The sequence below is a fragment of the Desmodus rotundus genome, chromosome 3, assembly GCF_022682495.2.
Source record: "Desmodus rotundus isolate HL8 chromosome 3, HLdesRot8A.1, whole genome shotgun sequence".
Lineage (NCBI taxonomy): Eukaryota > Metazoa > Chordata > Mammalia > Chiroptera > Phyllostomidae > Desmodus > Desmodus rotundus.
Window position 1 is genome coordinate 188,865,795 of NC_071389.1, and position 24,750 is coordinate 188,890,544.

Here is a 24,750-nt window from a genome sequence, read left to right on the forward strand (position 1 = left end):
CTGTAAATGGAAAATTTGACCTGAAGGCATGATTAGGGTTAGGTTAAACATTTTTTGGCAGGGATACTGTACAGATGATGCTGTGTGTCACCCATTGCATCCCATTGGAGACACGTTATATCTAGTTGTCCTGCTCTCGCTGACGCGAAGTGGTACTAAGTGGTTCTAAGGGGTTCTGAGTGGTGACAGCCTGACCCTCCATTGTAACATTGTGCTTCTCGCCTTGCGATTGGCAAGCGATTTTGAGGGTGATACTGGGGCACCTTACAAATACTCAGGCCCCCATCAACTTTTTACCTCTTCACTTTAGTCTCCCCGATGATCGCTGCTTAAATCAATTCTTTCATTGAATTAGGGATTGCAAATTGGTGATTTTTCTATTCTATCATTTTTTTTTCTAGATTAATTAGCAGGGATTCCTCTGTGAAAGGAAGGAAGGAAGGAAGGAAGGAAGGAAGGAAGGAAGGAAGGAAGGAAGGTAGGAAGGAAGGAAGGAAGGAAGGAAGGAAGTCTCCTTTATCAGCTACTCAGTTATCCAGAAATTCAGTTCATACAGAAACACAGAGTAAGTGCTGATTTTTTTTTTGTCATAATTACCAAATTTCAGAGTAGGGTGTTGGTGCACAATCTATGCACAGGAGTCAAAAATGAGTTTTTGCTGTTGTTTGTCTTTTTCTCCTTGTTGGTATCATGACAGCGGGCCACTCACTATTTCAGGAACAGGTACTGCTTCAGATGCTGGCTAAGATGAAATCTCACAGTGCCAGAAGAAAGATCAGCAGCTCCTGAGCCACACAGTTATCGGTACACTTGTTTACTGTACAGCTAAGGGCCTGTCTTATCTATTCTGCAATTGGATTTTCACAGCCTAGTAAAGCAGTGTAAACACATTTCATCCCATTTTACATGGACACTCAGAAAAATTGTGTTGTCCAAGGTGCCACAGCTTCTTAGTGGCCAAGCAGGATCTAGAAATTGATTCTTCTACTTTTGAGGCAAGCTGGTGTTGCTATAAAAATTGTTACCATTTACTCCAGTTTAAGAAGCCAGGCACCCCTTTTATTGGGTTGGTCAGAAAACCTGTCACATTTTTTCTGTACGATGGCTCTAGTGGTGCTTCGCTGTCTTTAACTTCATTGGGAACATTTTTTTTAGATTGGATTGTGACAGCTGTCATATCAGCATGCATTTAAAAAAACTTATCAAAATTGGTGAATTTCTGTGCAGCCATTTTCCTGTTGAAGATGGAAGAAAATGCACAACATTTTTGGTGTATTATGCTTTATTATTTTAAGAAAGGTACAAATGCAACTGAAATGCAAAAAAAAAGGTTTGTTCAGTGAAGGTGCAGAGAAAGTTTTGTGACTGATGGAACGTGTCAAAAGTGGTTTGCAAAGTTTCTTAGTACTGTTGACATTTGGGCCAAATAATTCTTTGCTGTGGGGCTGTCTTATGCACTGGAAGAGGTTTAGCAGCATCCCTGGCCTCTACCCACTGGAAGCCAATAGCGGGAGATAGCCAACGTATTGAAAATATCTGAATCAGTAAAGTTATTGGTGAAAATGAAAGTGTGTCTTTTATTTTATGGAAGAACCCACAGGGACTGTTTGGCCAGCCCAACACCCCAGAGGTGGTCTTACCTGGCCTCGGAACTTGTCGTCCCCCGTACACCAGGGTGGCGCCCTCCTTCACCCCGGCTTCACAGTACTGCAGAAGCTTCTCCAGGTGGGCCTTATGGTTTTGGGGCCCGTGATCAGTAGATCTATCAAGCGGATCACCAATTTTCATCTTTTTAATTTCTTCCACCTGTTCGTTCCCCAGTTCACAAAACACAATAGATTGTTAATAAGAATAATGGACACCCTTGCCTGAGCTTCTACCACGTGGTAGATGTTATACTAAGCTGTTAAGAGACGTGTGGTCATTTTGTCTTCAAAGCAGCACTAGAGGTGGGTTTTATTATTTCCATCTTACAGATGAAGAAACTGAGGCTTAGCGAGGCGACTTGCCCAAGGGCACACAGCCACCCAACACTGCAGTTTTCCTGACGTGAGAGCCTCCGCTCTGAACCACTGATTCCAACAGAACACAAGCTACATGCACTATTTGAAAATTATCCTGCATGTTAATCCATTAAAATAGCAAAATCTGATGTTCTGGGATTTTTGTTAATGCAGCTTGCTTTCCCTCTTCATAACAAAAGAGTTTCCCAAATGGCCACATTGTTATCTTTTTTCCTGTCCCCGATGTGGCAGACTGCCCTGGGGAAATTCTCATGGCACGGCCATGCCAGAGAAATTGCTAGAATGTTCTGATGAAAAGCCATCTTTATTGGACAATGTTCATCACTGACGTGTCTTTGTAATCACTTCTTGTGCACCTCAGTTATCTTAATCTAACTCTGCTTTTTCAAACGGGAAGTCCCAATCTAGTAAGAAGAAAGAATGGGAGTAACCCTGACCCCACAGGCCCTTGAATTTGAACTTAGGCCTGGCAATAATCCCTCAGAAAAGAACCTGTTGAACAACTGAATGAATATAAATCGCATGAGTACAACACTGATACAATAAATCCTCAACATTCTTGGTCTCAGAATTTGAAATTCAACAGGTTAGAGTGGTGAGAACCCACGACACGTGGTACTACAACTGTTTCACTGAGGCACAAAATTGAATTACACGGATATTTAGGAGGCAGCCGCGGCCCACCACCTGCCTCTCCCTCTGACTTCCTTGTTTTCTACTCTCATAAAGAAAGAATGTTTGCCTGTTGGGGGTGGCTGGGGAGGTGGGGGTGTTGAGGGAATTGGCTCTGCAAAAAATGCTGGGCGTTTGTTTTTCAAATATAAACAATTCATAATTACTATTACCCTCGTAATGATATAATGTAGCATAGTTTAGAGTTTATTTTAGTCCTGGAATTCATCTTAATAGTTCTGTAAATAGCTTTTAGTCCCATATTTATAGACTCATGACCAATCTATAGTAGGTATCTAATTGTCTGTCTGTCTGTCTGTCTCTCATCTATCTCGGTGGAAGAAATGATATCTGCCCTGTTAACTACGAACTGAGGATTTGTAAGGATCTAGCAGTGTACGGTCAATTTCAATGTAGGGGCTTAGAAAAACCTGCGGTGTCAGGGTCTAACGTACTATAAATGCAAGGTATAGCCACACAGCTCTTAAGGGTTTGTTTACACAGACCTGTAACTTTTTACTATGAAAAATTATAAACACATATAAAAGTAGGCAAATAATATAGTAAAACTCCATATACCCATCACCCAACTTCAACAATTACCAATTCATGGCCAATTTACTCCACCACTCAATTCCTCCCCTCCCGGGGAGCAGGAGGGAAGCCAAGTCTAGACGTTATATAATTGAACCTATAAACATGTCAAAAAGTAGCTCTCAAAGATAAGCACTGTGTTGTTGTTGTTTTAAAAAATGTAACCACAGTACTATTATCACACCTAAAAATTCACCAGGTCTCAGAAGTACTTTTCAAGTTGAAGCAATGCCTGTTCGACGGAGGGAGCCAGTTTAGAGGAGCCTTACCACTGTGGTCACAAATTCGTCATGGATGGATTCTTCCACAAACAGCCGCCCCGCTGCAATACAGTTCTCTCCTTTGTTGAAAAACACAGCTCCCATGCCCTTGGGCAGCAGAGAAGAGATTGTTAACATCCCTTGGGAAGTTTGTCAGAAAAGTGCAGGCACGGAGAATTAGATGCTATTGGAAGGCAGCAGGCAGCACGACGGGTCCCCAAAACAAGGTCCCCTGGCCTGCTTAGCGATGAGAGCTGCTGGAACTACTCCTTTTTGATCTAGCGTGCTTTTAGGGGTTTTGATTCTCCTTTCCCCATTTTGGTCCATGAGCACTTAAAACAAAGTGTGTAAAAATAAAGACATGCCACTGAACACAAATTTTGTGTTTCAAGAAAACCTAGATTTTTCTGTAAGTGTAAAGACAAGTTTTGTGTTGCAAGAAAGTCTAGATTATTCTATAAATTCAAATTTTGCTTTTGAGATCTCTATATCAGTTTGCATAAATCATAAATGTTCAGAAAGACTCCTCGACTCCCAAGATTTAAAAACACCTTAATGACACAAATTATAAAGACATTATTTTAGAAAATGAAGTGTTCTGAGTATTCCCAAATCTCAGCATAAAGAGGACAATTTCTATATATGACAAGACAAGACTGAATCTCACTTTAAGATTTCTAACGAGCAAGGAGGTGAAATGTGTTTTGTTTTGCTTTGTTTTATTTTATTCAAATGTGTGTTAGAAGTAGGCACCTATTTAGTTGGATGTGACACTCTTACCAGTCGCACGGCTTTGTCAAGTTCACAGTCACTGAATATTATGAGTGGGGATTTGCCACCAAGTTCAAGAGAAACTTTCTTCAAGTTGCTCACAGCACAACTGGAGAAAAATAAATGGGAAATGAACATTTAATTTCTCCCTCTGCCTTTCTGTCTGTCTGTCTGTCTGTCTCCCTACCATAAATTACCACTTGATACGGAAAACATAATTGAGCCCTGGCTGGTGTGGCTCAGTGGATTGAGTGCCCGCCTACAAACCAAAGGGTCGCTGGTTCGATTCCTGGTCAGGGCACATGCCTGGGTTGCGGGCCAGGTCCCCAGTGAGGGGCACAGGAGAGGCAACCACACATTGTTGTTACTCCCTTTCTTTCTCCCTCCCCTCTCCTCTCTCTAAAAAATAAATAAATTTTTTTTTTTTTAAAGAAAACAATTGAGCCTTAGAAATACTCAGAAACTTACACAAAAACAAAGTACGAGTGGTAGAATGGCGAAAATGTTGAAACTGGGTAGTGAGCCCATGGGAGCTTGTCAGGCTGTTCTGTGTGCTGTGTATATATTAGAAATTTTCCATAAAAAAAAGTTTTGTTTTCAATTCTGTGGGAAATGACTAAAGATCCTCATAGGTAAATTCAGACTTTTTAGGTATAAGAAGTTTGGTCACATAAAGGCCTGGCAAAGAATTTAGCCTCAAACCAGATTACTGGAACATGGGGGTGAAAATATTGATTTTTGCAAGTATATTGTTTATTTCCCCTTTCTGACAAAAGTAGTATTTAAAACATTTTTAAAATTTAAAGAAATGCACAAAGGGGGAAAAAATCACAATTCTATGGCTCACTAACCATTGTTTTTATCATTTTCATATAGTTATTTCTGGTCTGTGTCCAACCACAGCCTTTGCCGTATTTAACATAGTTGGGAATCACCCAATATATACAGTTTTATACCTTATTTTCTTTTCCACTTACCACTTTAACAACACTTTTCAATGTTATTAAAATGCCCCGTGGACACGACTACACAGTATTCCATTATGTTGACGTACTTTAACCACTGCCTGCTTTTGGACATTTAAAGTGTCTGCAACTTTCTAAAAACTAATGTTCCTGCTTTTTAGAAATTAATTTTATTAATAAGCCACATTTGTCATTGATATATCTTTTTGGGTTCTTCCTTATGTTCCCCAAACAACTCTGGTCACAGATCTAGCACAGCAAATGTTTTCTGCTGGGTTGTTGAAACTACCAGCGGGGTGTAGAATTTCAATATGGCTCTAGTTTTATTGACTGTGGGCTTTACACTTTGGAAAGTATTTTATTATTATACTCAAACATTCCAATACCCTGCAGTGATAAGTAGATTTCTCTTCTAAATCTGATGTGATTTTTCTCTCTCCAAAGCCCCTATTCAAAGAAGCAAAAGCTAAACCCAAAACCTGGCTTGACAGGATCTGCGGCGAATTGACATATGCAGATGAATACCTCTTCATGATCTGTTTGCCGATAGGAGTGGAACCAGTGAAGCCGAGTTTGCGGATATCAGGGTGTTCAGAAAGGCGCTGTCCTGCCACGCCTCCTGTAGAATTAGGGAGTCAAACATAATTTCAAACACGAGTCAAGTTCTGATGCCCGGGGTGGCTTTGAATTCATGGAAGGAGATTGCTAAGCTCGCATTTAAATCTTGGTTTTACATTTTCTGTATTAACTATAAACTGACAAAATTCTAAATAATATCCTTTATGCAACTCCCATCTTCCCCAAAAGATGGATAAGCTTGGGTTTTTTTGATCTTCCAAAATAGGTTTTAAAAATTGAAATGGGCCACCTTAGGATAGTTTTATAACACTACAATTTCGGTCCCTCCTGCCCTACTCGTACACCATTACATTTCCATTTTAAGACTTTAGTGCACAGGAAGCATAGCCTTAAGTTAACTGTTTGGTAAACTGTCTTTAGTTTTAATGTGTAGTTATAAGTCAGGACTGTCTCGAGTGGGAAAACAGCCCCTCAGCTACCCCTGTACCATTCATTAACCCTAGTGAAGCGGGTCCATACCTGAGCCTGGGACGATGTTGATTACCCCCTTCGGAAAACCTGCTTTAACAGAGACCTCTGCAAACTTCAAAGCAGTCAAGGGTGTGACCTGAGCAGAAGCAGACAGCAATGATCTTGAGACTTCGTCCTGTCCTTGAGATCAAATACCCAGCTTTCCCGCTATGGATGCACTCTAGTTAATTTTATTTTTTCTTTTATTTTTCCACATAATTGCAGACTTACAGCAAAGTTGCAAAATAGTACAAGGCATGTATGTCTCCGATTTTCAGTAAACAGGAGAGGGTTAAGTAAACCCAGCGCCTCCCTCGCAGCTTACCTGCGCTGGCTTGAGCACTAAGGTATTGCCTGCTGCCAGACAGGCGGCGCTCTTCCACGCCAGCATCATCAGCGGGTAATTCCAGGGGATGATAATGGCACAGACACTGCGAGGAAGAAAGACGACAGACATCCTTAGTTGTCTCAGGATGCTCACAAGTCGCTCACAGATGCTTTCCTTGTCTTACCCAAGTGGCTCCTTCTTGGTGAAGGTCAGATTGCGATTTGGACGGGCCTGGTTGATGGGAATTGTAGAACCCTAAAAAACAGAAAGGTTGGCCCTGACCGGTGTGGCTCAGTGGGCTGGGCATCGTTCCACAAAGCACAAGGTTGCCGATTTGATTCCCAGTCAGGGTACATGCCTGGGTTGTGGGGTCGGGTCCCGGTCAGGGCACCAAGGAGAGGCAATGGGAGTGTACAAGAGGAAACGGATCCATCTTTGAGATGAGTAAATTTAGTCAGCTCAAAATAGGTTAGAGATTTGAAGATATTGTAAGTGGTTTAAATTTTTTTCTTTAATCTCAAAGAATTTTCTGACTCTTGTTTTTCCTACCTGATATGAAAAGGTGGTGTTCAATTGATAAGAAATATATCCACACCAAGAAAGGAACTATTTCGTTATTGAAAGAACTGAGTCACTGGAGAATAAACATAACTTTAATTTATTCACCTCCATTCCAATTTCTTAGCATGGCAGAGAATGTTAATTGCCTGCTCAATATTCATTCTCTCCTCTGTCCTTAATAACAGAAACTCTACATTAATGATGGGCTGGCAATATGCCCAGATAAAAAACTGTTTCCCAGTTTTCATAGTAGACAGGAAAGGTCAGTGGAAGACGTAAGCACAAGGCATTGGGAGGGGGATGCTCTTTAAAGTAGGCTGACTCAGTTCAAACAAGTGCTCTTTTACCCTCCCCCCCACTCCCACTTCTTCCTTCTCCCTGCTCAGAATGTTGCTGAAATGGCTGGCATTGCAGTGATTATCATGAGACCATGAGACAGCCTCCAGAATGGAGATCACATGGTACTAAGCATGGCCTGGCAGAGAGAGAGAGGAAAACTTCATCTCACATACTAGACCTGATGGCCTGCCTTGGACTCCTTGAAAGTGAGATAAAAACAAACTTCTTAAGTTGGCTACTCTATTATATGTAGCCAAATAAAATCACAACTGAATCATGACAGTAATCCTTAATGAAGCTACATATTTGTTTGCCACGTAAAATATTATTGTTGTTACTCACACAAGTAAGTGTACAATCTCTTATCTGAAATCCTTGGGGCAGGTGTGCTTGGGATTAGAAATATAATATAATGCATATACCTTCTATGATATTATCTGTAACCTCCAGTAGGGCCTGGGCAGCCTCCCAATTTGGAAGGGTGGGGTGGGAATGCTTTTCAAATTCCTTTTACGTTTCTCCCCTTCTGCATTTCCTTTTTACTCATGCTGGAAATGTGGCCGTGATGGCTGGTGCTGCAGTGATTATCGTGAGTCTATGAGTGGCATGCATTCTGCTGTTTGATGTAAGCCTGACCTTTCCCTTTTGTAGCCCCAATGCCAAGGGCAAGTATGGTTGCCATTTGTCATCCTACATGTGCCATTTATTTTTTATAGTAAAAGGAAAAGAAATATTTATTGTACCCACGTCTTAACTTTTTTCCTTATACCCAGCCTGCTTAGCCCATCTATGTTCACTCTCTGACCTCTGTAGGCATTTGAGTTTGCAATTCCTCCATGGTGCCAGGCTTCTCCCTGTATGTCCAGCAGGTGAGATGCCCTCAGGAGAAATTACAGCAAAGTACAAAGAACATCATTAGACTTAAGCTCAGAAAAACTGAGTTCAATCCTAGCTCTGTGGTTTACTTACTCTGTTACCATTGTAAGTCATTCACTGTCCTCAAACCTCCATTTCCTTACCTGTAATAAGAGATAATAGGTATGCACCCACCTCAGATGACTACTATAAGGATTAGGTGAGAAACCCTGCTACACAAGGGGCGGCTCTGACACAGTGACTTTAAAAACTAATAAAAGTTCGTCCCTTTTCCTTTCGGAATGATCTGCATGGAGCCAAACAGCATTTGCACCTACCTGAATTTTGTCACACCAGCCAGCAAAATATCTGAATGTTTGCACAGACATTCCAACATGGGTCTTCAGAGCCAAGGTGTAGACGGCGCCTGAATCGAGGGCTTCAATGGTTGCCAGCTCTTCCTGGTTCTCTTCCAGTAGGTCTGCAAGTCTGTATGGTCCGTGAAAGAAATCCACCCGACAAATATTAATTGAGCCCCTATGCTGTATAAGGCACCATCCTAAGGGCAGAGAATTCAGAGGTGAACACAAAGGGACTGGGTCTCTGTCCTCATGGAGAATATGGGAAGACAGACATTAAACAAATAATGTTGTAAATAATTTCTTTCAAGAGTTACAAGAGAAGCGGAGGGTGTTGGAAGCCTGCATGATTCCCCTCATAAGTGGGTGAGAAGTAGAAGAGTGATTGAGCCGTGGCAGTCCACAGAGATCTATGTTAGAAAACTGTGCGCGTGGATAGCTCGCAAATATGCGGGGAGATGCTAGAGTGCAGCCCCCAGCCTGGGAGAATCTGCGAACACATGAGGATCTCTGGTTGGTGCAGAAATATTTCCGTACCAATCGCTAACTGAAGAGGACATGATAGAAACAGACGGGATAAACTACAGACACCATGACAGATTTCTGTTTGGGGTCCAGTTTCTGTGGGAAGGTAAGTGTAGGACTACCTAATGACTATGAAATAGCCCAAATTCATCTTTTTGTTTTCACCTTTGCTCTACGTTTTCCTTCAGTAGTTCTCTGAGCTGTCCTCTTTGGTCCATGCCAAAGGCAGGCATGAAATCCCCCTACCCCAGTGTTTCCTCCAGGTCCTGCTCTAAGAGATCTTTGCCCAAGGTCAGCTATTTGGCTGCAGTAAGGAGAAAAGTTGATTTATGATAGAATTGAATTTTTCTTCTGAATAGAAGAAAATTTTTCTATGATAGAATTCAATTTTTCAAATTGATACTCAGTTATCAATTTGTAATACCCTTTCCAGGCCTTAGTATTTCCCTTCCTTGTTTCTGTTTCCTCCACATAAAGGAGATTTAAAATTTGTCTTTGAAAACAACAGGGTGCTGGATGTTCTCTATTTGTTGCCGTTTTTCACTCTCCACCCTGCTCTGTCACCTGGGAAAGTGACCTCCATAGGCTTCGTCCCCTGGCTTCTTTACCCGTTCACTGGGCTCAGCCACTGACCGTCCAGTGGGTGGCACCCCCCGGGAGACTGATGACCTAGAAGCAAAAGTGGTTGGGGATCTGAAACCCCTGGCTGCCTCACAGATGGGCTGGGCTTCAGCAGCTGTTGTGTCCCCCAACCAAAAGCCACCACAGTGTACGTGGTCTTCCCCTATAGCTTTAGATCTTGCCAGATGTTATAACAGCCCCTTCCTTTGTCCCTTTGGGCCTTTGAGTAGTGGTAGCTGCTCCCTGTTGCTAACCCTGGGAACTTCATTATCCCTTGACCTTGCCCACATCTTGGTAAAGAGTTCTTTATTGAACTTCATTTCCACCCTGGCTGGTGTGGCTCAGTGGATTGAGTGCCAGCCTACAAACCAAAAAGTCACTGGTTCAATTCCCAGTCAGGGTACATCCCTGGGTTGCGGACCAGGTCCCCAGTTCAGGGTGTGAGAGAGGTAACTGATCGCTGTATCTCTCACACATTGATGTTCCTCTCCCTCTCTTTCTCCCTCCCTTCCCCTCCCTCTAAAAACAAATAAATAAAATCTTTTTAAAAAACCCACTTCATTTCTTACTGGGACTTTGGCTGATATAAACAATAATACAAAAGTCAGGAACTCATATATATGAAATTTTATATGATGTAAGTAACAGAAGACATGTTATATAATAGGTACATATTAGAATGTTTTGAAGAAGTATTTTAAATCTTGGCAATGTTAGTCAATATGAAAATTCACAGACTTGTATTTTTAAGAAAACATACCTGTACATCAATCTTCCTCTCTCTCTTGCATTCATTCGTCCCCATTCACCATTTTCAAAGGCTTCCTTGGCTGCTGCTACTGCTTTATCAACATCCACCAAAGAAGCATAGGATACTTTGCAAATTGTCTATTTCAAGGTGAGTAGAAATAGGTTAAAGTTTATTTTATAGCAAGATATATGAATATGCTCCTTGGAATTAGCATTCCATTATGAAATCCAGAGAATTTTTATGACAGAAAACCAATATCTCTGGTAATGAACAAAGAGACGTGATTTTAACGTGAAAATTATAAGCCTGAAATTTGGTGCTTCTTGTCTCGCACTGCGTTATGGAAAGACACATTTAGGAAAACTGGAACAATTTCCTCTAGTGTCTAGGGAAGCCGAATTTCTTTCCACGGGCTTGCAAAGTCTGAAATTTCCCCCCACATACAGCTTTATGTGTAGGTGTGCCTCTGATGTGTACACATATCTGTCTAAGTTTGTCATAACTATGCATTCTCTAAAATAGGTTACTACAGTTACCAGCCAGTACCAGAATTGAGTAGCTGAAAGGAATGCATGAAGTACATTTATATTACGTGTTCGGAGGCAGAGTGAGAGAATAAAGTAATTCTTGAGACTGTCTGTTTTCCAACTGTGTTATAAACCAAAACTCCACGACCTCGGGTCACTGCGCTCACTGGCTTTTACTCACAGAGCCGTCTGTTGGGTTGACAGTGTCGTACGTCTTTCCATCCTCAGCATCTGTGAACTGTCCATTTATGAAACACTGATAGGGCATTTTTACTGTCATTTCATTGACCTCCTTTGAAACCTGAGAGAGAGAGAATTATGTTAATAGATTCAGTGGATTTCTGTGCCTATCCATTTGATGCTGAATAGCAATAAAGAAGCTTGTTCACTTTTTTTCATGTAGCTGTCCAGATCTCCCAATACCATTTGTTGAAGAGGCTGTTTTTACTCCATTTTATGCTTCTGCCCCCTTTGTCGAATATTAATTGACCATAGAGGCTTGTGTTTATTTCTGAGCTCTCTGTTCTGTTCCATCAGTCTGTGTGTCTGTTCTTACACCAGTAAGTGCCCATCAATCAATGAGTGGATCAAAAAACTATGGTACATTTACCCAATGGAATACTAAGCAGCAGAAAGAAAGAAGGAACTCCTACCCTTCTCAACAGCATGGATGGAACTGGAGAGCATTATGCTAAGTGAAATAAGCCAGGTGGTGAAAGACAAATACCATATGATCTCACCCATAAGTGGAACCTAATCAACAAAACAAACAAGCAGGCAAAATACAACCAGAGACATTGCAATAAAGAATAAACTGACAGTAACCAGAGAGGAGGGGGGAGAAGGATAATAGGGGATAATACGGCCAACAAGGACCATGTATAAAGGACATATGGACAAAGCCAAAGGGGGCTCAAGGGAGGGAGGCAGGGATGGGTGGGACTTGAGGGGTGTGGTGGGGTGAAAATGGAGACAACTGTACTTGAACAACAACAAAAATAAAAGTAAAAAAAAAAAAAAAAAGGAGCTTGTCACTAATGCAGAGAGAGAAGTGAAGTCAGTGGGATTTGAATTCCTGCTGTCCAGAAGCAGCTGTAAGATCTGGGCTTCACGATGCACAGATTGGCTACTGAGGCAGGAGGTTGGCATCTGTGATGACTGAAGCACTGGAGGCTGGGCCTTTATAAAAATCTGATTCTCTCCCAAGCGGAATGAAACTAAGGCAAAAGACCCTCAGATAATGGAAACACCACCATCTAGTGGCAACATCTGTGGAGTGCAGCCATTGCTTCCATTTACAGCCAAGAAATTGTCTTTATCAATAGGTTTCCTTTTACGTGGCTGCCATTTTGAGTTTTCTTTTCTTGTGTTCCTCCCCATTTTCACTTCCTCTCTCTTACATATGTGTTGCCTAAATTGTGTTTATGTAGGATGTAATGAAGGAAACTTCATCTGAACCAATGTCTTCAGTCCTTGCATGTAGTCCAATTTTCTAAAGTGATCATTCAGGGACTATGCTAAGTGTTTTTAACATGCATTACGTACAGTTGCATTCTCTCACCAATCCATCAGGTGGGTATTATCAGTGTCCCATTTCACATCTGAGGAAACTAAAGCTTAGAGAAGTAACTTGCCAAAGGTCACACGGCTAGTACTTGGATTCAAACCTAGGTTAGTCTGAGTCCAAAACTGATGTCCTTAAGCAGATGATGCTAAACTGTTTTCCAAATTTACCTAACTTTTATGTATTTATTTTTAACATATAGGGAGTATCCTTTTAAAGGATTTTATTTATTTATTTTTAGAGAGAGGGAAACGGAGAGAGAAAGAAAGAGAATCAGTGATGTGTGAGAGAAACATTGATCAGTTAGTTGACTCTTGCACGCCCCCATCTGGGTACCTGGCCCACAGCCCAGGCTTATGCCCTGACTGGGAATCGAACTGATGACCCTTTGGTTCACAGGCCGACACTCAATCCACTGAGCCACACCAGCCAGGGCAACCTAACTTTTATTTTTTTTTAAATGATGAGAAGTACTTTTGGAATAGTAGATTAAAGACCTCTGAAAATCTGCTCCTTTATAAAATGAATGAGAACATTAGAAAATATGGTCAAACTTATTTTTCTCAGAACTCTGGAAAGAAATCAAAGGCTTGTAAGAATCTATTTACTCAACAAAAACAGCTGAATTTTTCTAAAAACAGTGATCTGTGTAGCATATCAAGTTTCCCCCTAGTCCATCTCTTTCTTGATAGCTCTGCAGTAACTTGAAAACCAATATCCTTGCAACTATGGTAGCATGATCATCAGCAGCCTATTAGCCACTGGAGGGGAAAATGGGTCTGGAGCTCTCCAAAAGCCTCATCCCTAGAGAATTACTACTATTTAGCCTGGAAGTTCCCTAAAAAGCTTCATTCTCAGGGCCTGTCTTTATTTGACTTGACTTAGAGCTTGCTGTACACAAACAGCCTTGTGCCCAGGGCATCTGTCCAAAATAATCAGTGGCAATTGTTTAACATGGCAGCTGCCCGAGGCAGTAACACCAAATGGAGCTAACAGATGGGTGGTCAAAGGACTTAAAAGGAAAAACAGGCATGAGATATCCATAGTAAGCTTTAAGATGCTCTGACACATTCCTGGAAGGCCAGTATATGTGCGGGACTTGTGCATGTGCCTAGGAAAGACCTGAGAAAGCCCTAATCTTTTACCTATAGCTGACCTGATCTCCTGTGCAAGCAGCAAGTATGTAACGACTAAGGCAGAGTTGCAAACCTCCTGCTGGAGCTTTAAAGCTCTACTCCTACACACAGAGTCCCTCAGTTGAGGCTTGAAGACATACATGACAGAGGTGTTGGGGGGGAGCAGTCAATGGAAACCAGCCTCGTAGAAAATGAAATATTGAATTTAGTACACAAAATTTTAAATAAGCTTTTAGAAATATGTTCGAAGTACTAAAGGAAACTATATTTTAAAAAATTAAAGGAAGGTTAGAGAACAGGGTCTTACCAAATAAAGACTATCAATAAAGAGCTAAGTGTTTTTTTTTTTAAGACCCAAATAGAAATTCTGGAGTTGGAAATTGCAATAACTGAAATTTAAAAATTCATTAGAGGGGCTCAACAGTAGAGTCAAGCCAGCAGAAGAAAGAGTAAGAAAACTAGATAATAGGCCCTGGCTGGGCAACCCAGCTGGTTAGAACGTTGCCCCAATAAACCAAGGCTGCAGGTTTGATCCCTGGTCAGGACACATAGAGGAAGCAACCAATGAATGCATATATAAGTGGAACTACAAATTGATCTCAATCTCTCTCTCTCAAATCAATAAATAAAAATTTCAAAAACAGAAAATAAAACTAGACAATAGGTCAATAGAGATATCCAGACTGAGAAACAGAAAGGTAAGAGAATACAGAAAAATGAACAGAGCCTCAGAGGCCCATGGGACACCTTAAAAATGTCCCAACACATGCATAATGGGAGTCCCAGAAGGAGAGGAGAGGGTAGAAGGGACAGAAAGAATATTTGAAGAAATAATGGCTGAAAACATCCTGAATTTGATGGAAAACAATAATATGCACATTTAAGAAACTCAACAACTCCAAGTAGTATAAACTCAAAGAGATCTATTCTTGATGCATCATAATGGTTAAAACATAAAGAATCTTGAAAACGGAAAGAGAGAAGCAACTCATCACATAAAAGAAATCCTCAATAAAATTAACAGATGACTTAGTTCCACAAACCATGGAGGTCAGAAGGCAATTAGATGACATATTCAAAGAGCTGAAAGAAAAAGACTGGCAACCAAAAATGTAATTTACAGCAAAAATATCCTCCCAAAACAAAGAAATAAGTCATTCCCAAATTAATAAAAACTGAGAGAATTTATTGCTAGCACATTGCCCTTTGAAAAGTACTAAAAGGGGTCATTCAGGCTGAAATGATAGGACACTAGACAGTAACTTAAATCTACATGAAGAAAAAATGAACATTAATGAAGGTAAACACAAAAGTCAGTACAAATGTAAAAGACAACTGCATAAAGCAATAATTATAAAACTATGTTGGTGAGCTTATAATGCATAAAGATGTAATTTGTGTGGCAATAATAGCAGAGATGGGGTAGGGAGCAGGGCTATATTACAGCAAAGCTTTTCTATACCATTGGTATTAAATCAGTATTAATCTGAATTAAAATGTTTTCAGCAAAAATGCTCATTGTAGTCCTCAAGGCAGCCACTAAGAAAATAACCAAAAATATACAGTAAAAGTAACGATAAGGGATTAAACTGGTGTACTAGACAATATCCACTTAACACAAAAGAAATCAGTAAAGGCATAAGACAAGACATATAGAAGCAGATAAATTAGACTTAATTACATTGTAAAACTTTTGTGTATCAAAGGGCACTATCAAAAACGTAAAAAGAATGCCCACGGAATGGGAAAAATTGTTTACAAGTCATGTATCTGATAGGGTTATTATCTAAAATATACAAAGGTCTCTTCAACTCAAAAATTAAAGACAAATATCTCAATTTAAAAATGGGCAAAATATTTGAACAGCCATTTCTTCAAAGAAGATATACAAATGGCCAATAAGCACTTGAAAATACGCCCGTCATGCGTCCGCAGGGAAATGGAAGTGAGAAACGTAATGAAATACCAGCTCACAGCCATAGTGGCGGCTGTAATAGAAAAGACAGACAGTAGCACATATTGGTGAGGACCTGGAGAACTGAATCTTCCTGCACTGCTAGTGGGTTTGTAAAATGATGTAGCTTCTTTGGAAGAGAGTTTGGTAGTTCCTTCAAAAGTCAAACATAGAGTTACCAATAACTCATTAATTCTACTTCTAAATATATACCCATGAGAATTGGGGGAATAGGGTCGCACAAAAACCTGATGCATAAATTTTCATAGCCATATTATTTTAATAGCTAAAAAGTGGAAACAACCCAAATGTACATGAACTGGGGAATGGATAAACAAAATATAGTGTATTCACACAATGGAGTATTATTTGGCCAGACAAAGGAATGAAGTGAGAGTATATTGTACAACACAGATGAACTTTGAATGCATTATGCTAAGTGAAAGAAGCCAGAGGCAAAAGGCCACATATTGTATAATTCCATTCATATGAAATATCTAGATAGGCAAACATAGACACAGGGAGTGAATTACTAGTTTTCAGGGGCCAGAGGCCAGGGGAGGAGAGCAGACAATAATCGCCAATAGATGCAAGATTTTGTTTGGGGGTGATGAAAAGTTTCCATAATCAGATAGTGGTGATGGTTACATAACTCTGAACATACTAAAAAACACTGAAATCTACATTGCGAAAAGATGAATTTTATGCTATCTGAATTATACCTTAACACAACTTATTTTTTTTAAAGATTTATTTTTTTTTTAAGATTTTATTCATTTATTTTTAGAGAGAGGGTAAGGGAAAGAGAGAGGGAAACATCAATGTATGGTTGTCGCTCATGTGCCCCCTACAGGGGACCTGGCCTGCAACGCAGGCATGTGCCCTGACTGGGAATCGAACAGGCAACCCTTTGGTTCACAGGCCTGAGCTCAATCCACTGAGCCACATCAGCCAGGGCTACACAACTGTTATTTTTTAAAAAGTTATAAGTGTAAAAACAAGTGGATAAAAGACATAGCATTCATTTATAGTATAGGGATTTAAGTCAGTGGTCCCCAGCCTTTTTGGCACCAGGGACTGGTTTCATGGAAGACGATTTTTCCACAGACCAGGGGGATAGGGGGAGGGTAGGGATGATTTCAGGATGACTAAAGTGCATTGCATTTATTGTACACTTTATTTCTATTATTATTACATTGTAATATATAATTAAATAGTTATACAACTCATCATAATTCAGAATCAGTGGGAGCCCTGAGCTTGTGTTTCTGCAACCGGATGGTCCCATCCGGGGGTGATAATCTGTATTTGCAGCCGCTCCCCAGCACTAGCATCACCGCCTCAGCTCCACCGTAGATCATCATGCAGCAGATTCTCATAAGGAGCATGCAACCTAGATCCCTCACATGCACAGGCCACAGCAGGGTCTGTGGTCCTGTGAGAATCTAGTGCCCCCACTGATCTGACAGGAGGCGGAGCTCAGGCGACAATGCCAGAGACAGGGAGCAGCTGTAAACACAGCTGAAGCTTCACTCGCTCACCGCCACTTACCTCCTGCTGTGCAGCCTAGGGGGTGGGGATCCCTGATTTAAATGATTTAGATTTTAAACACCATAGACTTACATAATCCACTACTAGTTCTGCTTCCTGATCTTCTCCTCTCAGTTTCCTCACGACTTTTTGGATGAAGTCTGCAAACTTGGTGGCCATATAAACATCTTCGTTCTGTAACTGAAGCCCACTGCATTTCTGTCTGATCTCTTCAACCAGCCTGAAAATGAGAATGAGCTCATGTTACTTACATTTCTTAAAGGAGTATTATATTTGTCAAGTTGCCTTGAAGTAAGACTTATGTCACCTGCTTATTTATATTCTATGAGATCTTCTATGATTACCAGAGAAATTGATAAGACTGGGAGAAAAGATTAAAAAGCTGTCTTGAAGGATAGTGGCATTTTTTGTTTAACTTTATACCTGCCTAAAAAGAAAAGATATCAAGGCAAAAACATTTTAATTATTTATAATGGAAGCAAGATAATAGGATCTAATAAAATCAGTTCAAATGAAAAAAAAAAAAGGAAATTTCCAAACTGTAAAGATTATGAGAAATACAAGTCATATTTTAGAATATTTTCTCTACATTATGAGGAAGACACACAAACATTTGTTTGTGTTACATGGTTAATGCAGATGCTAACTAGAACCATCGGTCAATATAACTTTTGGAGTCTTTTCTAATCCTTCCATTTTTTTCACTGCTAACATTTCAAATTAAAGCTCTTATTTGACATTTCTTGAATAGTATCGGTGTACCAGATGCAATACAGAAAGCCTGTCACAGTTGTTCGGTCATTTGTTCCCTAAAAGGGACTAGGTACCTTGGTAGTTTAAGATAGTATCAGATGATTATGGTAAGTCAGACGCTCAAACGGGAAATGGGTGATTCCTGCATGAGTAGGAATGGATGAGTAGCTTGCTGGCAAAATATAGTCCTGAAAGTACAATACTGAAATCTTTAGCTGAGCAAGTTAGAGGTTTCTGGGAAGTCGTGAGTCATAGGTGAGAAATCTGTAATTTGAGGAACCAAAACTCTTCTAAAATTTATTTTACTTATTTGTTTTAGAGGAACCCAAACTCTTGACTTTTGGTAATGATATTTGCTGTTGAGATGGTTGTTTTTGATTCTCGAAATAAAAAAGCTTCATAAATGAAAGGACCTTGCTGCTGCTGACCGTATCCCCAGTGCAAAACGCTGTTCCTGATGCGCAGTAAGTGTCCAATAAATGTTGTTAAATAAATGAGAGAATAAATAGAATATTTGTCAAGAACACTCACTTTGTGGAATGAAGGATTATATCAAGAGTAGTAACATCCTTTTTTTTAATTTTAAAAAAGATTTTATTTATTTATTTTTAGAGAGAGGGGATGGGAGGGAGAAAGAGAGGGAGAGAAACATCAACGTGTGGTTGCCTCTTATGCACCCCCCTTTGGGGACCTGGCCAGCAACCCAGGCATGTGCCCAGACTGGGAATCAAACTGGCAACCCTTTGGTTCGCAGGTTGGCACTCGGTCTACTGAGCCACACCAGCCAGGGATAAGAGGAGCAACATTCTTTACTTTGTTTACTTAGTGAATGGCCAGAGTGTCAAAGAAAAAAGTCACCTGCGCAACACTGTCCACAGTTAGGATCCTGGTTCACTCTTCATGCCATAGAGGGGCTTTCTAGGATTCTAGCTCTTTCTACTTCCTGTTAACCTCTGTAGAGAAGTTCTGACGACAGGATTGATTCTTATTCTCACAAGTAGCCTGACACTCCTCAGTCTACATATACCTTACTGGGTACTTTGGGGAAACAAGAAAAAAAGATTTTAGTGGGAAGTGTAATCAAGGTCAGGTATCCTTCTGGATCAGACTATGTAGGAAATTCCTGATTGGAACATCCCAATTCCAATGTCATATTGGAGGAAAGTCAGCTAAGAAATATGGAGGCAAATTTTTAAGGGAAACAATTAGAAGGGTTGCTTTTCTGAGTATATAGGAGATATGAAAACAACTCTTGGTAAGCAACAAAGAGGAGGGAACAAATATGTGTTTGACCATGGAAACAAACAAAGCAGAAAAGATGAACAGAAAGAGAGTAGACAGGCAGGATAAAGTAATAACATTCAGAATAAAGGGTTTAGATTTAATTGTCAAAGTTACAGTCAGAATCCCTAGTGGAGGGGTATGAGTGAATGCAGTGGTGGTTCTACCTGACAACATCCATCGAGCTTGCTCCAGATTTAAAGAAGTCTGTTGAGTCTTCAATAACAGGGACGTTGCTTAAAATTCCAGCCCAGATGACCTGCAGAAAACGGGTAACTTTTATGAGGGATATACGATGTAGAACACCGGCAGAGACTGGCTCCTCACCAAACCTATTTCTTCTTTGTTTTGGACATATGGCTTGACTACATTCCTCAGCATCCCCTCAAGTTAGATGCAGCCATAAGACCGTTATCTAGCCTCGACCCGTGTGGATCAGTTGGTTGGTCATCATCCCACAAAGCGAAACGTTGCCGGTTCAATTCCTGGTCAAGGCACCTGCCTGGGCTGTGGGTTCAGTTCCGGGTCAGGAAGTGTATGAGAGGCAACTGATCGATGTTTCTTTCTCATATCGATGTTTCTTTCCCTCTCTTTCTCTCTCCCCCTCTCTCTAAAAATAAATAAATAAATTCTAAATTTTTTTTTAAAAAATCCTTGTCATCTAGCCAATGAATATGAGTGGAAGTGACCTGCTTTCCAGTCTTGGACCTTAGAAAACTTCCCTGACACAGTTCTCTGTGCTCTTTTGCCCTTCTTGGCTGTCTGGAATGGAGATGACCCCCAGAGTGACCCTGAAGATATCAGAGCCCAAGTCCCTGAATGACTCCACCCCTAATCCTCATGTTCTAGTTTTACCCCAAATCCTGACGCTGACCTAAAACCATCTTGGATTATTTATGTGAGTAAAAAATATTATCTACATATAAATATTGGGAATGATTTCTTATTGTAGCTAATACAAGAAAAAGGAAATAAAATTCCATCTCCACTACTTTGAGTACTGATGGTACTGGGTACAAAAATGCTTCAGCTTTTCAAGGTAAGAGAAATAGCAAGGACATCATATGCTCACCTTGATGGTCTCCGCCACCTTCACCTCTTCGGCTGTAAGTTCTACCACTGATGTTTCACCTGCTGAAAAGTACTGAGAGGCAGGAATCATTCTTCCATCTTCGAACTGCAGATTTCTCACCATCAACTACAAGATAGCAACAAATTAAGGAGAAGAATTGAGGATTTGGACAATTCAAAAGTGAGGTGGGTGGGACAAGTCATGTGTGTATGGTGTATAAGGAGTAGCTTATTTGGCAAATGCAAACACATGGACGAGGAGCACTTACCATTATGTGTAAAAGACTGAAACAGTATTTTAGTAATGGCAGCAGAGCCCTGGCTGGCGTGGCTCAGTGGACTGAGGCCTGGCCTGTGAACCAAAAGGTTGCTGGTTTGATTCCCAGTCAGGGCACGTGCCTGGTTTGCGGGCCAGGTCCCCAGTTGGGGGAATGTGAGAGGCAACTGACTGATGTATATCTCACCCACTGATGTCTCTCTCCCTCTCTCCCTCCCTTTCCCTCTCTTGAAAAGTAAATAAATAAAATCTTAAAAAAAAAACTTAAAAAAATAATGGCAGCAGAAGGAAGACAGACAGTTAAGTCTATGTGTAGATACATCTTAAAACGGATAGTAAGCTCCTGAAGAATTGACCTTTGATGTAGGTATTTGGACTAAAACCTACCGTCACTCCCACTGCTGCCATCCTCTGAACAGTGACGCTAGCTTGCACAGTGCTAAATATGTGCTGAACCACCTAATATAATCCCATAAATCCTGATGGAGGCAAGTGCCACTATTGCACCCATTTTACTGAAGGGGAAATGAGGTTAATGAGGTTAAGTAATTTGCCCAATGCCACACAGCTAATAAGTAACAGAGCTGGGGTTACAAACCCAGAACTAGCTGGACTCTGGAGCCTATCAGCTTAATAACTGACCTATCCTGCAAGCTGGCAGAGAGTGTCTTTAATTTGGCAAATTCCCTTTTGCTTTCTCCATAGGGAAGCTGCCCAAGAGCCCACTGAGACCAGAGCCTGCCAGAGCCCACACTCCTAAGCACAGGGTGTGTGGGTGGGCCCCTGCCTGAGAGGCAAAGACACAGAGCATCTAACGAGGACCATGCCCATCTCTCTGGATCCTCGCAGACTCTGCAGGGGGAAGGCAGACAGATGGGATTACTCTCTCTGCTTTATAAATGGGGAAACTGAGACCCAAAGGGGAGAAGCATCCCGCCCACGGCCAGTACGTGGCAGAGCAGGGATTCACATCCCGTTTCCTGATTAAATCCCAAGCTCTTTCTACTGTATCGCAAAGCAGACTGTGCAGGTCCTTGGGGCCCATTCCGGGGAGCCTTGTTCTGATGCAGGCACATGAAGCCAGCTCATCCCCAGAGAAAAATGGGGCACAGATATCTTGAGCTTCCCACATCCCACTGCAAAGCCAGGTTACCTTGTGGAAGATAGTCCCTCAATAGCTTGCATTATGAAGGAAACCCAAACGAGGTATTTTATAGGGGGCCATATTGAATACTCACTGCTTTTCCATCATTACCAAAAAGAACAAGTCCGTTTCTGGTAACAAGACCAGGCTTCTTGGCACCTTTAATTTCCAGCGGTTTGCCAGGAGGCACGAAGCTATTCAGTAGTGATGAGCCATAGAAGGTGACCATCTAGTAAAGAGATCAAATCCAAGTGTGAAGCGAGGAAGTTACACCTCTGAATGGGGTATGTACAAACTGTACTCTCTCCAAAAAAGCTGGAATTAACATTTGTGATAAAAATGAGACACCCCAATGTGAGAGACATCTCACACCTGTATCAAACATCTGCAGAAGGGACACAAAGCAAGAGCTAGTCTGCAATTATATGGTTGAAGAACCCCCAAGATGCCCCACATCCAGACAACATGAGTATACATTTCTAATTTATTCACATTGATACAAAGGTGAATAAGAAGCTCTCACAGAAGCTGCAGGCTGCAGGTGAGGTTTTGAGGGGAGTGGAGGTGTTGGGGGGGTGGTCAGTGAGGACAGGTGCAGAGTAGGAAACAGAATATTCCAATACAGCGGCAGTACAGATGGGAAGTGCGGGGTGATTTGTGGGTCAGTTCATGGAAACAGGACTGGATCTAGACTAACGGAGAGGACGTGACACCAACTGATTTGTTATTATACTTCTATGACTCCCAGCTGTCATTTCTTGAGTGCTGTAATAGTTGACATTTACTGAACACTTACGGCAGGGACCGAGCACTTACATGAATTAACACATGCTAACTCATTAAATATCCACATAACCCATAACCTATAAAGGAGGCACTATCATTAGTTCCATTTTACAGTGAGGACACAAGGCACCCAATAGTTAAGTAACCAGGTTACACAGCAAATAGCGGCAGAGTCAGAATTTTAACTGAAACATTCTGGCTTCAGACCCCACACTCTTCCCACTACACTAAAACGTCCTCCCTTGGTCCTCACTGATCCCACATATTCTTATTGGCACCTCATATGGGCACCTCATGGGCACTTCAGCACTAAGAACCCTGCTGAAGTGCTGAGATCATCAGGACAACAATTTGAAGCCCTTACCCCTAAAAATTTGGTGGTCTAGTGGGGGAGGAGAGATAGATAAATAAAGAGACACAACATATAATGTGCTATGTCAGAGGTAGGCAGGGCATCTTCGGAACAGAGAAGAGGGACACTCAACCCCACCAAATGCTCTCTATGGCTGGGTAAAGAAGGGGGTGGTTCCTTGTAGCAGGTCACATATACCTAGAATCACAGACCCTCCTCATGACCAAGGGAAGACCAGAGAAAACCTAGACTTATAAGTAATACCTCTTACAGTGGTAACATGGGAAAGAAAAGGTCTTTACAACACACCTGTCCATTTATCTCTGTCCAAGCTCCAGGGACTTTATCATGGCCTCGGATCCAGTTATGTAAAACTTCAGCAGACTGATCCCAAGAAATCTAGGAAAGCACAAAGCACACGCTGAACCTCCTAATGTTGACAGCATCAAAGGCAATGGAAACGTTTCTCTCCATCAGTAGAAGTGGGTGGGGTGGAGCCTGCCGGCTTGCAGATCTACCTTTGGGCCAAAATATGGTACACTGGGAACCACTTGAAATTTGAGGGCCACGAATTTTGAACTGTGTTATTGAGTTTGTATAAATACCTCAGCATTTTCCTTTTTCTGGATACCTTCATATGTTGCCCCTTCTTCTGGCTGGGGAATACGAGGAGCTTTTCCATCGGCTATGAGTTGAACAGCTTCCACCTAGAAGCAGAAATGTTACCTGTGTTACAGCCCAATGGGCAAGAATGGCACAATCCATTTAACTAGAGTTTCTGCTCTATAGAATCACTACATATAAATCTGTCCGGAGAGGCAGACTCTGATAACAACTACCATTTCTTCAGATCCCTCTAGGTACCTGGCAGTGCGGTAGCTACTTCACGTGAAATACCCCTTGCAACATCACACCAATCCTGCAAGGTGGATGTTATTACTTCTGCCTCACAGATGAGGAAATCGAGGACTAGAAAAGGTAAGCCATTAGCTCAAGGTCGCAGAGATAGCTTATGGGCGTCAGAAGAAAGATCTGCACCCGAGTCTGTCTACTTCCGACATCAAGCCTCTATGTACTTCCTTGCTGAAACAAATTTCAACCTCCCCTTGGGGAGTCCATGGAAATTTCAAGAATATATTTGTAAAATAAGTCATCAGGGGTTATGTCTGCTCATCACGATGAGTGCAGTCAAGCATACATTGTTATAGGTAAGTAATTCAACTTGCTTTCTAGTTTAGGACACCTGACATTTTAAAAATTAGTGTCTACCCACAAGTCTGGTTGCCTTTGGGATGTGTGCTGCATTCTCTTCTGCGCCATAGTTATGTTTGCCTTGAGTCGAGGGCCTCTCTCCTTCACTGGGAGGCCTATGTGGGCTCAGCTTCTCAGATTTCTCTCTGAGCTCCACAGCTGCTGACCAGCCTTCCCAAGAGCATGTGGACGGGGCCACCTGGGAGCAAGGACAGGCTTACAGCTCATCCATTCTACTCACTTCTTGCTATAATATCATCTGGGCTTAGGTACAGGAACCAGGTTTGAGCAAATGCCACTGAACACACACAATACTATTTTGATCATAACTATCATTTTTGAGTGCCTACTATGTGCCAGGTGCTTTACACAAATGCCATTGAATTTTC

General features: G+C 41.3%; 1 protein-coding gene across 1 annotated transcript in view; it reads right to left on the reverse strand.

The window, feature by feature from the left end:
• The window catches only part of ALDH1L2 (aldehyde dehydrogenase 1 family member L2), a 41,822-nt gene that overhangs the window by 8,314 nt on the left and 8,758 nt on the right, over positions 1-24,750 (reverse strand). Inside the window, exons 5-20 of the mRNA XM_053919803.2 lie at positions 23,716-23,817; positions 23,420-23,509; positions 22,067-22,201; positions 20,553-20,678; positions 19,648-19,739; positions 17,519-17,666; positions 11,423-11,542; positions 10,724-10,851; positions 8,797-8,947; positions 6,888-6,958; positions 6,701-6,806; positions 6,385-6,472; positions 5,812-5,905; positions 4,331-4,430; positions 3,560-3,658; positions 1,641-1,806 (exon numbers count right to left, since the gene is read on the reverse strand). Of these exons, the coding sequence (XP_053775778.1) occupies positions 1,641-1,806; positions 3,560-3,658; positions 4,331-4,430; positions 5,812-5,905; positions 6,385-6,472; positions 6,701-6,806; positions 6,888-6,958; positions 8,797-8,947; positions 10,724-10,851; positions 11,423-11,542; positions 17,519-17,666; positions 19,648-19,739; positions 20,553-20,678; positions 22,067-22,201; positions 23,420-23,509; positions 23,716-23,817 (1,816 nt within the window). The remainder of the gene's footprint in view (positions 1-1,640; positions 1,807-3,559; positions 3,659-4,330; positions 4,431-5,811; positions 5,906-6,384; positions 6,473-6,700; positions 6,807-6,887; positions 6,959-8,796; positions 8,948-10,723; positions 10,852-11,422; positions 11,543-17,518; positions 17,667-19,647; positions 19,740-20,552; positions 20,679-22,066; positions 22,202-23,419; positions 23,510-23,715; positions 23,818-24,750) is intronic.